This window comes from Ammospiza caudacuta, chromosome 3, assembly GCF_027887145.1.
Source record: "Ammospiza caudacuta isolate bAmmCau1 chromosome 3, bAmmCau1.pri, whole genome shotgun sequence".
In the NCBI taxonomy this organism is placed as follows: Eukaryota; Metazoa; Chordata; class Aves; order Passeriformes; family Passerellidae; genus Ammospiza; species Ammospiza caudacuta.
Genome location: NC_080595.1, coordinates 109,336,923 through 109,349,846, shown reverse-complemented (window position 1 = coordinate 109,349,846; position 12,924 = coordinate 109,336,923). Strand labels below are relative to the sequence as shown.

At 32.3% G+C, this 12,924-nt stretch overlaps 1 protein-coding gene across 3 annotated transcripts in view; it reads right to left on the bottom strand.

Annotated features, from left to right (window-relative positions):
• Positions 1–12,924, bottom strand: part of GRIK2 (glutamate ionotropic receptor kainate type subunit 2) — a 351,000-nt gene that overhangs the window by 146,411 nt on the left and 191,665 nt on the right. For all 3 annotated transcript variants that reach the window (XM_058802832.1, XM_058802833.1, XM_058802834.1), the window contains exons 9-10: positions 10,505–10,618; positions 1,769–1,975 (exon numbers count right to left, since the gene is read on the bottom strand). In XM_058802832.1, coding sequence (XP_058658815.1) covers positions 1,769–1,975; positions 10,505–10,618 — 321 coding nt within the window. The remainder of the gene's footprint in view (positions 1–1,768; positions 1,976–10,504; positions 10,619–12,924) is intronic.

Genomic DNA, 12,924 nt, shown 5'->3' with positions numbered 1-12,924 from the left:
CATGTAAATTAAGGGGACAGGTGTATAAATAAATTGCATATATTCAAATAGATTGCATATATTCGAATAGATAATAAAGTAAGAATTGATAAAACCAGAGAAAAAATTAAAGCAAAAATTTTTTAATTTAGAGAGACTACTAAAAATTATGGTCCAGATTAGGAAGCTGGACTACATTTTCCATGTGTACTAACACAGTCTCTAAACTTTTCTGACTCCTAAATAAAAATCATTTGAATAGAACAAAAAGAAATAAATAAAAATAAATTTGAATCTGTGTCTAGTTGTATATAAATTATGGGGAAAAGGCTACCTGTTTCACTCTGGGTTATGAGGCGGAAAGATGGGGAGAGCTGCTGTTTCTGACACTTCAGCAACTTGTTCAAATGCATTTTTTTCAAGATTATCTTAGTGTAAAGCTTAGGAGGCCATACTAGAGTTTTCTTAAGAATGCTTTAAGGCTGAATAATAAGAAGTGTATAAAACTGTGATTTATATTTGATTCTGAACAAATACTTCCACAATATCTACCTCAATCATGGAAAATTAGTTCCAGATGAGGATGTTGCCTAACAAGCATCAAATCTAATAGTTTAACAGGCCTATGCACTTATTCATGTGTAAAAATGCACATTTATAGAGATGGACAGAGAGTCCATCTAAATAAGTTTGCTTTCTATGTGTGTGTACCAGGTATTATAAATACACACATTTAAAGATAACATAACCATAATACTCCCACGCATTCTTCTTAAATGTGTGAAGCCAGCCATAATCAACATCTGTTGCAACACCAATACCAGATTATCATTTACTAGAAAAGCATGAAGCACAACCTTCCTAGTAAATATGAATAATTTGATTAGCACATCTTTCAGCCCATCTGCTGAAATCTTAAAGCAAATTGAAACAAGATAAGTAAACATTTTTTCAAGTGATTCATGCAGCTTTTGCCATCATTAAGAGGTTCCACTTGAATTAACTACAGTCTTCCATCTATTTTAAATGACAGTGATGCGCAGAATATGTTTCATCTAAATGTTTGACCTCGTGTCTATAGAGAAAATGCTATCAAGGAACTCACCCAAAGTGCAGAAAGGAACAATGACATAATTTTTAAATTTATGAAAATTTTTCTAAGAGACTGAATTCAACTGGAATGACAACTGAGAAAGCATATTTTGAAGAACCTGAAGTAATACCTCCCATAATCACTTGCAGTCAATTCTAATGGTATCTGGTGTGACATTGCTTTGTTCCATCAGTATATGTTGACATTTTTGTCTTACTTCCTGCACTTTATTGGTAAAATTTCAAGAAAGATGAATATATCAAATGATATGTGTGCTTACACTACTCACAGAGAAATTTCTCTAAGACAAAATGTCAGATTCACTATCAGAAAAGGAGACCTCACTTGTATTGCTGTAGCAAATTTTGTTATAAACCAAAATTTTGTTATAAAACTTCTTACATAGTTCTTAGAAATAAATTCTGAGTACTATTTATTTCATATTTTGACTTAAACATATGCTATGGAAAAGCTAGACCAAAACAACCACTCCCTATGGGCAAAAAAGAGATGCTTTATTTTACAAATTCTACACTAAAGACCTAATAGATACCCATGCACTTGCATCAATTCTTAAAACATCTGCATCTTGAAAACAGTAGTATTCAAATAGAATTATCATAAAAGTTTTACAATTTTTATAGAAAGGGTTTGAAATCTAAATGCCCATTTGGAAGCTTGCAAAAGTTGACTTACATGATCAATTAATTCACGAACCATTCCATTCCACTGTCCGCTGGCATCTTCTTGGGCTCCATACTTTCCATCCTCCACCAATCTAATCTCATAGGAAAATCCAAGGATAGTAGACAGCTCCCTGAGGAGGTCAATGCAATAACCTTCAAAGCGATCATTTCCATACAAGGGCTTGTCAGACTTCTTGAACATAACATATGGCTCTTCCTGTAAGAATCAAGACAGAATGGATAATGAGTGCCCCCACACCTTTCTTCTCATTTTAGCCTAAAGTAGTAGACACTCATGTGCTTGCATATGCGTACACTCATGACATCTCTCCCTATAAAAAAAAATAATATGAAAACCAGAATCCTTTTAGCTTTGTCTGTGTGTGTCTGAAGTCCTCATATATTTTCAAAGATTCACTTTGTCTTCTTTTTTTTGGAAAAAATACACTCTCAACACTGTAGATGTGTCTTCAAGAAATGCATATACACACTAAATTTAAATGTGCTCCCTAACTATTTCCATTATACAGTAATATAAAATGTATTTTTTGGATGGACAACATAAGCCTTTAAAAATGCAGAAACAATGTGCTTTGGCAACTGAAAAAAATTTCATTAAAACTCCAAACATTGATTAAATATTTTAGATATTAGATCTTACACTTTTATTTATATAAGTATTTAAACTGTTTTCTCAATGCTTTTTTAGGCAAAGCCTAAAAAACCCACATGGGAAGGAGAAAGTCAGTGAAAGCACCTACTTCTCTGCTGCCTCAAGTTATAGGCTGCCATTTACAAGACTGCAGCAAAACCTGAGAATATTTACACAAAAAGTAAGTTCTGTGATAGACATTCCATGAAAACTGAATTAAATTTCTTTAGGTATTTATCTTCTAACATTTAAATCAAATTACAATGTAATTTTTTTTTGCATTAAGTGGTGTGCAAACAGATAGTAAACAAATAAAAAGGATTGGCAGAAAAACCATAATTATCGGAAGAAAATGTACATTTTGCAAAACAGTTTTTTGCATCTGTTTCTCAGTATAGGGTGGCCTTTCTCAAATAGAAAATTAAAGGGAAAAATACAAAAAACAACTGGTAGTTTTCCACTGCAATATGGAACCAATATTCAAGCTGTGTTTGTTAGGTTAAATATGCAACTCGATCTTTGTTCACTTTTGGGAGAGATTATTTTCATTTTTTATAATTAAAAAGAAAAAAAATCACATAAGGCAAGACAAATAATGGTATATTCAATCATTACACCAAACACAAGACTCAGTGAACATTCAGATAAACTCTCCAGGGCAACTTAAGAAAATTCTTAAGTCCTAAATCCCCACATCAGCACTCAGTGGGGTTAAAGGCACCTGATTGACAGGCACCTGACTGCTTTAATAAATCAACACTCCTAATGTAATCTTCTGCCTTGAGTTTTCCCATTATTTAAATATTATAGCAACGTATAACTGGAACTTTAGTACATTTTACCCAAAAAAATGAAAAGGAGAATGCAGGGAAAATCTTGTTCTAAAAAGAGCTGCTATATACTCCTATTGAAATAAGTAAGGTTACATTACAGACATATTTTCAGAAAGTACATCACAGATCTTTATACAAATAGCAAGGAACAAACATGAAATAAATTGTCCAGCCAAGCTACTAGGATGTTTTGACAGAAATTTCTCAAACAACAGGTAAACAAATGACTCCAGAAGAGCTCTTTAAGATGTAGTACTGACAAGAACAAAGACCTAACAGAAAATGTGAAAGTTGAAAACAATTTAAATGACAAGGATCTCCGAATAATTCTTGAGAAACAGAGATGGTGTCAGAGCAAAACCTATGTGTGAAAATACTTGTTAATTGTGATGGTGTTCACAGGGGTCTTAGGATGAGGGAAGAGATGAGGATCTGACTCCATGTTTCAGAAGGCTTGATTTATTATTTTATGATATATATTATATTAAAACCATACTAAAAGAATAGAAGAAAGGATTTCATCAGAAGGCTAGTTAAGAATATAGTAGGAAAGAATGATAACAAAGGCTTGTGGCTCTGACTCTGTCTGAGCCAGCTGACCGTGATTGCCCATTAATTAGAAACAACTAGCATGAGCTAGTCAAAAATCTACGTGTTGCATTCCACAGCAGCAGATAACCATTGTTTACATTTTGCTCTTGGAGCATCTCAGATTCTCAAGAGGAAAAACCCTAAGAAAAGGATTTTTCATAAAAGATGTCTGTGACAGTTAATAATCTTGAGAAGTTTATATTAAATATCTCAAAGAAAATAACTGTGAGAAAAACAATTTTTTTCAGGTGAAATTACAATTCCTTAAAGAAATCACACCACTGGCCAAGCAGAAGCCATGCTACTACAAAACATAATGTGGTTTATTTTCTGGGGTAGCAGCAATTTACATCACATTAACTAGTATGGTTTGGATTTGTGCTCAAATCAGGGTTATAACACAGGAATATTTTCTTTACTGCTGAGCAGTGCTTACACAGTGTCACGGCCTGTTCTGTAGGCATGAAGGAATTCTAATGTAGCTTGGAATGCTCATACACACAGATCCAAGACATTTGCTCTCAGAGTTGCTCAGATATTTACAGTCTTACACATCCCCCAATGTCTGGAATCCTGGCAAGATTCTTGACAACATTTTTGTCTCTGTCTCCCATTCCAGGCAATCCTGAGTTATCTGGGACAGAATTTAAATATGTGCAATATCAGGGAGAACATATATTTGTCAATATGTGCTTTTAATTTTCCTTTACTTAATAATCACAGCAGGATTTTTTGCACTGAGCAATTCAGCTCATTGATAAATTCCTACTTATTTTTCTATCAGATCATTATAGAAATCCTCAGACATATTATCTGTTCTACTGATGCTTTTTTAAATTTTGATAAAGAAATATAAAAAAAACTCTTGCAACTCTTTCTAGAATTCTTAGCTCCAACTCCAAATCATTCATAGTCTTTACTCTGGCCAACTTGGATAAGGCCTACAATAGCATCTGTATAACTATTTAATGATTTTTAACTTTTGCTGTGATGACTGATCAATAAGTTATTAATACTCTCTTAATGCTTTTCCAATCCTACTTTAGGTAATTTCTTACTGCTACTTTTTCTTGTAGTCTTCTACACATAAAGCATTCGGGTTTTTTTCTCTTCAGCCCTTTTACTTGCTATGTAAAGTGATTTCTGACTTAACTTGAGCAGGGTTGGTGTTGGCAGCTTCATCTGTAATAGCTCTTATTAATCCCAATGTTTTCTCTAATTTGCTTTTTCCTCAAGTAATACACATTCTAAATACTGAACATGGCATTCAGGTATCCTGAACAAGTGCATGCAAAGGGTTCCACATGCTCCATTTGCTCAAGCTTTAAACTTGTAGAATGGGCTAACATAAAACTGGTTGCTAAACACTCTCAGGAAAGTCTCTATTCATTAAATGTGCCATCACCATTGCTTCTTGGTATTTTATCACTTGCACCAAAATTGTTCACTAGGACAATTATCATTGATTAGGTAGGCAGAGTTTTTAAACTGACTGATATTTAGATTGGCAGCTGGTTTATACTTACTTTAACATTGCTCACAATTTCTTTCTTTTCTTTCAGTTGCTGAAATCATGACCCTTAAAAATCACTAGACCACATCACAAAACCAGTACTTGAAATCTTCTAAACGGCTTCAGTTGAAATTAAGTCTTTCAACTGGACACATCTCTCCAGGAAATCAGGGAAACACCTTCCATTAGTGCTTTTATTATTGCTTGGAATGACATGAGTAGCTTGGAAACAAAAAGTCACTGATTAAACACTGACTGTAGACTCCAGAATGAATCCTCAGGAACACACAGTGCTTCCACGAAACATTGCTACTCTAAATTAACAAAAGGTCAGCTAGTTTGTTACAAAATTTTGAGATAAATGTCATCATTTAATGTCTCATAAGACTAAAATATCTTCGATGAAGAGGGATGCAGAAGAGCCCCATCCCAAGCCAGATAAGCACTACAAGTGAGAGTGCAAATAAACTTGTAAACGCAACAAATCCTTTTTCTGAGAAAATTTACGGAAAAGTAAAGTTAGCTAAAATAGTGCAAATAAAGGTATGGCTATAAGGAACAGAGGAATCACAGGTAGATTAAAACCATATTTGCAAAAAGAAGATAAATCTTTGAAAATTAATTAACAGTCTGGTTTTAATTTTAAAAATGTACAGCTAATGTTTGAATAAAAACACACATTCTAAAAAATAAGATTCTTCAACTTCCTGTATTTCTTTTCAGATTTGAATAATAAATATTTACTAGAATTATTCCTGTGAGTTATATTGTATTTCAAATACAAAGATATTACTAGAAATTAAGACAAATTTTAAATTTCAGGTTCTTTTATTTTTATTAATAATAATCAAACATATATTTTTCCTTCAAAATTCAACATGGAATAGCATATTTTTAAAAGAATCTAAAACTGCCAGTATTGAGAAGAAGAGAACCATTTGAAAATTTGCCACTGTTAGAACAGAGATTTTGATGATTAGCTTCTGCTCACCAGAAGTTTGGATACTGGAGTGTTAAAAGACTGCCAAATCTTCTCAACATTTATAACAGATAAAAGGAATACACAATAGGTTTTCACAGTAGGCAGTCAAAATTCTAGTGGGAGAGGTGAAGTAACTAGTTACTATCAATCAAAACAATTGATGGGTGATCCACCTTTAAAAAGATAGCAGGTAAATTTATTCTTTTAATTTTAAAATTCTTTTAATATTAATTTAAAATTTGACCACTGAAAATTCATGCTTGGGTATCCAAGAGAAAAGGGAGAGAAATTATGCACTACCCATTTGATAAAGCAGTATATATCAATAAAATACAATGTGGGAATACTATATTTTTAACCAAGTAAAATTGTTTAAAAATTTATTATAAATATTTCTTCTAGTTCCTTCTAATTCTATTCCTATTTCAAACCAATTTTTTAAGGGAAGTACAAAAAAAAAGGTAATTTCACTTTTCAAATGCGAAGTAACAAAAAGTACTAAATTGAGAACATCACACACCTTTCATAACTTTCACACATTCCTTGGAAAAATTAAACTTGACAACTGTGAGCTTTTCTGAGCTTTGATGTAAGCAGATACAGAAAAGTACATAAAAGCTATGCAGGAAAGGAAACAAGTATTTATTTTAGCAGAACAGGGCATATGAACCAGTATGATAATATGTACAGGCTGGTATGAAATTAGCATAAAAAATGCCCTAAGTGCCATACACATACCTTTATAAACATGGAAATTTAATTCCAAAGTTATAACTCTCTCAAGTTTGAAGTAGAAGATATACAAGAACAAAAACACTTAGATATTTACATCAAAAGTCTAAAGAGAAGAAATATTTCAGCGTTCTGGTAGGAATTAATTTAGGAGAATCAAATAATAGTAAATCCTTATTACTGAAGGTGAAAATTTGTTTTCTGTAGGTTTTTTGTTTGGTTTGTTTTTCTAAATGCGGAATATTCAAAAACTAGACTTTTCAAATGAGAAAGAAATTCTGAAGTTTCAATGCAGATGGTTTTAAAATAAAGCACAGTAATAGTATCAAAAAGATTGATATATCCAAACTATGATTATATAAGATAAAAAAACTAGCATACTTATTATCTTTCAAAAGTTTCCTCCCCTTCCCTAAAAAGACCTGACTATCTCTCCAGTGAACATGCTGTTGGTGCTTGGGGCTGCCATGTGTTCAGAACCTGGAAATCAGACAGGTTTCTTCACAAAACCTACATGTAGATTGATTTCTGAGAAAGGTTGGACTCCTGAGAATCCCTGTCCAGAACAGAGCTTTGAATTGCTGAGAAACCAAGGAATAATCTTTCAGCTTGCTATCTGTGAAATGAAGAACTCAAGACAAAAGGGAGCACATAGTTCTGTCCTTCCTTATAGATGAATTTATGAATTACAATTTATATTTTATTACTTTTCCCATCAATGTCTTTTTCTTCTTCTAGACACTCAGCCACCAGTAGAAATGCAGGGTATACTGACAGCTGTAAAGATCTAAATGGCTGCAAAATATAGGAGGAAAAAGATATTGCTCCAAATTTCAGAATTAAAAATATAAGAAAGACTGGGATATTTAAAAAAAAGTGAGCATTAAGGCAAACTACAGAGAAAAATGATTAAGGCTTCCCAGCTGGCAGTCTACTATAGACTATTGTAGGGAATTCTCAAAGTGAAGGAAACATCATAGGAAAACCATATGAATAGCTTAAATCATAGAAATCATAGAATTGCCTTTTCTTTTTTCATTTAAGCAAGATTTTGTAGACTCAAAAACGGAGAAAAAAGCTGATGATGTAGGTATATTTCTAGGAGCTTTAGCATTTTCTATTGTTCCCTTGCAGTGCTACAAAAATGAATATTCATTAATATGCTTTCTGTTCAACAGAAACATATTCTTTAAGCATAAAAAAGATAAAACTAGCAAATGAAGCTAGTACATGTGTTTCTGCATCAAAAATGGCTTGGGTTCTTTTTACTATTCCAAGTACAGCTCGTCCAATTTGTACCACTTCTTCTGAGTATCTTTCTTCATAGCTGAAAAGAGTAACTGCAATTACCAAAACTTTTACTATACAATAACTGAAGTAAAAAAGGCAGCTACAAGTGAGCAAATTGTGACACCAATTGAAAGTCCTTTTTTTTTATGCATTATTTAGATACTTGCAAAGAAGATGGATACTTTTAAAAGACCGCTAACCAAAAGTTAACTCTTAAGAGAAAGGATATCCTTGATTACAGAAAGTCACTTTTCTCTTGAATCTCAGGAGTCTTCTTTTGTGAGCTTTACCAAATTGAAATCAGTGCTCACTGGCAGCAGCGCTATTTACATTTCTGCTATTTACTATTTCTTGAGCCAATTATTTCAACCAAAATCATGCCAGTATCACTATATAAGAGCAATATGATACTTGGAGCATATTAACTCAAACCTCATCAACAGGCAGATGTTGAAACACAAACAAACTTGAAACACTCTAAATTATTGAGTGTTTCTTGTGTAATCTTGTGGGGATTGATCCTTGTTGCAGTACTGTTACCACAGTTATCTGCAATGTGTTATCTGGAATCAAGCACACAATGGTGGCTACTGAAGAGTGCAGGTACAAAGGCAGGTTCATTACTGAGTAACAAAGGGAGCAGGTCACTGGAGGAGACAGGACTTTATTCTGTAAAGCAGGAATTCTAGAAGCCAGGATGTTCACATGAATTGAAGTTACAGGTCAGTGAATAGTGCCAAGAAAAATCCTAGACAGGATATCTGGTACAAAGCAACAGCAGTATAGAGAGCATGGAATTGGAATTATTAATAAAATTTACTTGATAATAGTAAATTTTTAAATAGTAGTTTTTACATGTAGGAAACATGTGAAAGTCAGTGGGAAGAAAATTGACAGAATAATACTCTAGAGGGCATGCTTTTAATATAAGGGAATATATGACATTAACTTACATTTCATTAAAAAAAGAAACAAGGAATTATAAATTTATAAACTAAGTTATACCTATAGCAGATCAACACTATAATTAATGGTACTAGAGGAAGTTGTGGTAAATCTGTGCTTGTCTTAGCATAACAAGAAATTACATCTGAAAGTGAGTCAGTCGTGTTCCATTTTCTATATCTGCTGTGTATTTTTCAATTACTAAAATGAATGAAGTGAAGGATATCAGAAGATTTTCTATCACATGTAAACAGACCGCATAAGCAGTGAAAAAGTTACCCACTGGATGAAGTTATATGACTTACGTTACATAAAAAGTTAAAAGCACACTGGCATTTGTGTCTATACATCTGTAAAAATCCATTCCAGTTTGAAATGTCATAATACATGTTGGTAGGTAAAAGCTTCTTAATAAAGAATACAACCACCAGGAAGCAGATTCTTTTTTAATATCTGCAAATTCATGATAATGGTGGCAACAGACGAACACACCATACAAACTTCTGGAAAGTTTTAAATTTTCATTGAAACTAAAATTACTATTTCAAAATTACTGTGAGGAAATAAATGAACACTTATTTTTATATAAATAAATGTGTTTATTTATATGTAAAAAACACCTCATTCACAGCTATGAATTTGTCAATAGTGAAAATAATACAGAAGTTACTCAAATTGTTTCTTCTGGTCTAGTTCAAAGGATCAATTAAATATCTGTATAACTAAAAATTTCATCTCAATAATTGAGCAATAGCAGTTCTAAATAAATGTTAAATACTTTGTACTTTCCTTTGAGGGGTTAGAATAGCAAACAAAACCAATAAATTTTTGCTCGCTAAAATCATCAGGCTAACAGACACAACACATTTTAAAACCAATTATCTTTTGTGATCTCATGTGGCCCTGAAAAAAGCAGCTTTGCAAAGAAGAACATTTCAGCCAATAATAAGAAAAGTTAAATTACTAATCAATTAACATAACTCTAAAATCAGGATAACCTGCTCACATTGAAGGTAAGAGTAAACATCCATGACTAGTTTATCAACTGGTGATCACTGATGACACCATAAACTCCAAGTAATTCCAAGTAAATTCTAAGTAATGGTAATGCACACTACAGACTGTTCACTACTATTGCAATTAGTGTGTCACATTCTATCAGTTTTTCTGCATAACTGTATTTCGGGGAAGCAAATACAATTGCTTACCAAGATGGTAGTGACAATTAAAGAGCGATTGGACAGGGAGTCTGTGATGTTTGCTGGTTTTCCCTTCTGATTCTCTGTCATGTTAAGGCCGCTCAACGGATCCCAAGTTCCAACCTATAAAACAGTAAATGACTGTGTAAATCACCCATTGTTACAATTCAGCATCTAGAAAAGAACACTTTAAGGAAAACCAGATTGTTACATGTGAAAAAAATTGATTGATAAGAATTATTATTACATTTTGTTTCATTTTTCTCTGTCATTACATTTAAAGTCTGCTTATTTAAAAGATGTTTAGCAATACCTTAAATTATGTTGTGTGAAGTGTGACATTAGGTGTAAAAATGATATAAAGAATGTCTAAAGCTGCTCTTAATACTTAATTTTCCATTTCTCAAGATAAACCACATCTGAAGATAACAGAGAGAAATTAATTTGCAGAGAAGAGAGCATTGTCTCTTCAAAAGGATTTACCCTTTTCTGTGATCAGAGAGAACAGCAGGACAAAATATGTTTTTGGGCAAAAGTAATGGAGAAGACAGGAACAGGCAATAACCCAATTTATTTACAGATAAATCTTCAACACATAAGTATTTTGACATTTTATACTTCAAAATAAAATCTATAGGATTTTTATCTAAGTAAGAACATACAACGTTGTGCTTGAAGGTTCAGGTCAAGGACAGGCATTCGTACTAAGTAGTAAGTAATGAGGCTTATCTGTAACTTATCTACATTTTCATTCTTATACAATTATAATGGTAAATATAATTGTAAATATAAATATATTATAAATATATTATAATTATTCTACCCATTTTAGAAATCAGAATGTTTGTATTACTCTATTGTCTAGGGAAATCCCCACAAATATGTCCTATTTTGGTTTTAGACACAATTTTAAACACAATTTCAAATACTGAGTAATATCTATAACACAAGGTAGATATTTTAAAACTAAACCTAGACAAAAATTAAGAATTTCTATAGGGATTCATTGCAAATATATGTATGTATGCGTAAACACACGCAATTTTTTAAATTATCTTTTCAACTGAGTCCGGAAAGAATGTTTGTATACTTTTAAGTGATTTGTTGCCACAAGGCTGTAAAGTAAGTTTAGGATGCAAGGTGGTGTAGATAAAAAGAGTTCCATTTCTAAAACTGAGACTACAGCAGAGCATGAATTAGTGGATGCTGTAATAAAAAAAAGACAAATTTGATCTCTTTTCCTACAATTTTCTGTCCCACAGGAATCAATATTTTCTCTGTCTTCCTTGCTTAACACTCAGTTTCAAGAAGTCATTCTTTTGAACTTGGCCATTCAGTACCTCATAAGCTGATCAAAGAGTCATGGAGGGAAGAAAAAATATGTGTATCTCAGAAATACAGTTGGAAAAAACATCTAACACATCATTTCAAAGTATTAAAATCAAGCCTTGCTACCAAAAAAAATCTCTCCTTCATTTACTGTTTTAATACAATTTCATTTAGTGAATTGAAAGGCTTTCAGAAAACACAAAATGTTCAGCCTTGCAGTTTGGCCGCAATCAAGAAATTTTAAAAGGGTTGCTAACATTTAATTGCAGTGTTCTGCTAATTATGACAATCACAGTGTTTGCTTTATTTTGAACATGAAACTAGCGTAGAATAACAAGGAATGGTGAAGATGAGAACTTGAGCCTGATGCTACATAACTGAAGCTGAATTAATCTCCTCTGTGAGATATAGCTTCAGGTACACAAGTAGCACAAAAATTTCTGAGGAAACAGCAACATTTTATATGATCAGTTTCAAATCCTAAATTCATCAAGTAATTTGCTTTGTTCAAATTCATGTTTATAATTCAAATTTATATTGGCAAAATATAAGACATTGCTAACTAAAATACATCCTTTCCTACTTTTTGACATAGTCAGAAGCACAAGCAAAAGAATATCAACTGGTAGAATTTGGATTTTATCTAACTACAGACTTAATCTATTGCAGACCTATAAGAATTATCAGCAACATTACTTTAAAAAGAAATTTGTCTTGATAAATTGATTTATTATTCTTCTAAATTAGATTCATGGTACTTTTGCTGCTGCTTTTGTAAACCAAAAATCTAAGAAATGGACCAAAAGTCAGAGGTTTAAAATTAGACTTTCTTTGGATTATCTCTGTTGATGAGCTCAAACCCAACAATTTGTACCACAGGTTCTTATATGTTACTGATGTGTTTAGCTCCCAAAACACAGAAATGTATTTTCAAAGTTGCTTCTTACAGAAAAGTTTTGCAAAAACAATGCAGCAAGTTAATAATTTTCTATTTGTTTCAGCAGCACATTGTTTTAATTTTTAAGCAGTTTTTTAAACCGAATAGAATTGCCAATCTGTTTTTACTAGAAAAGTTTAAAAGCCAAAATTGAAGAAAAAAG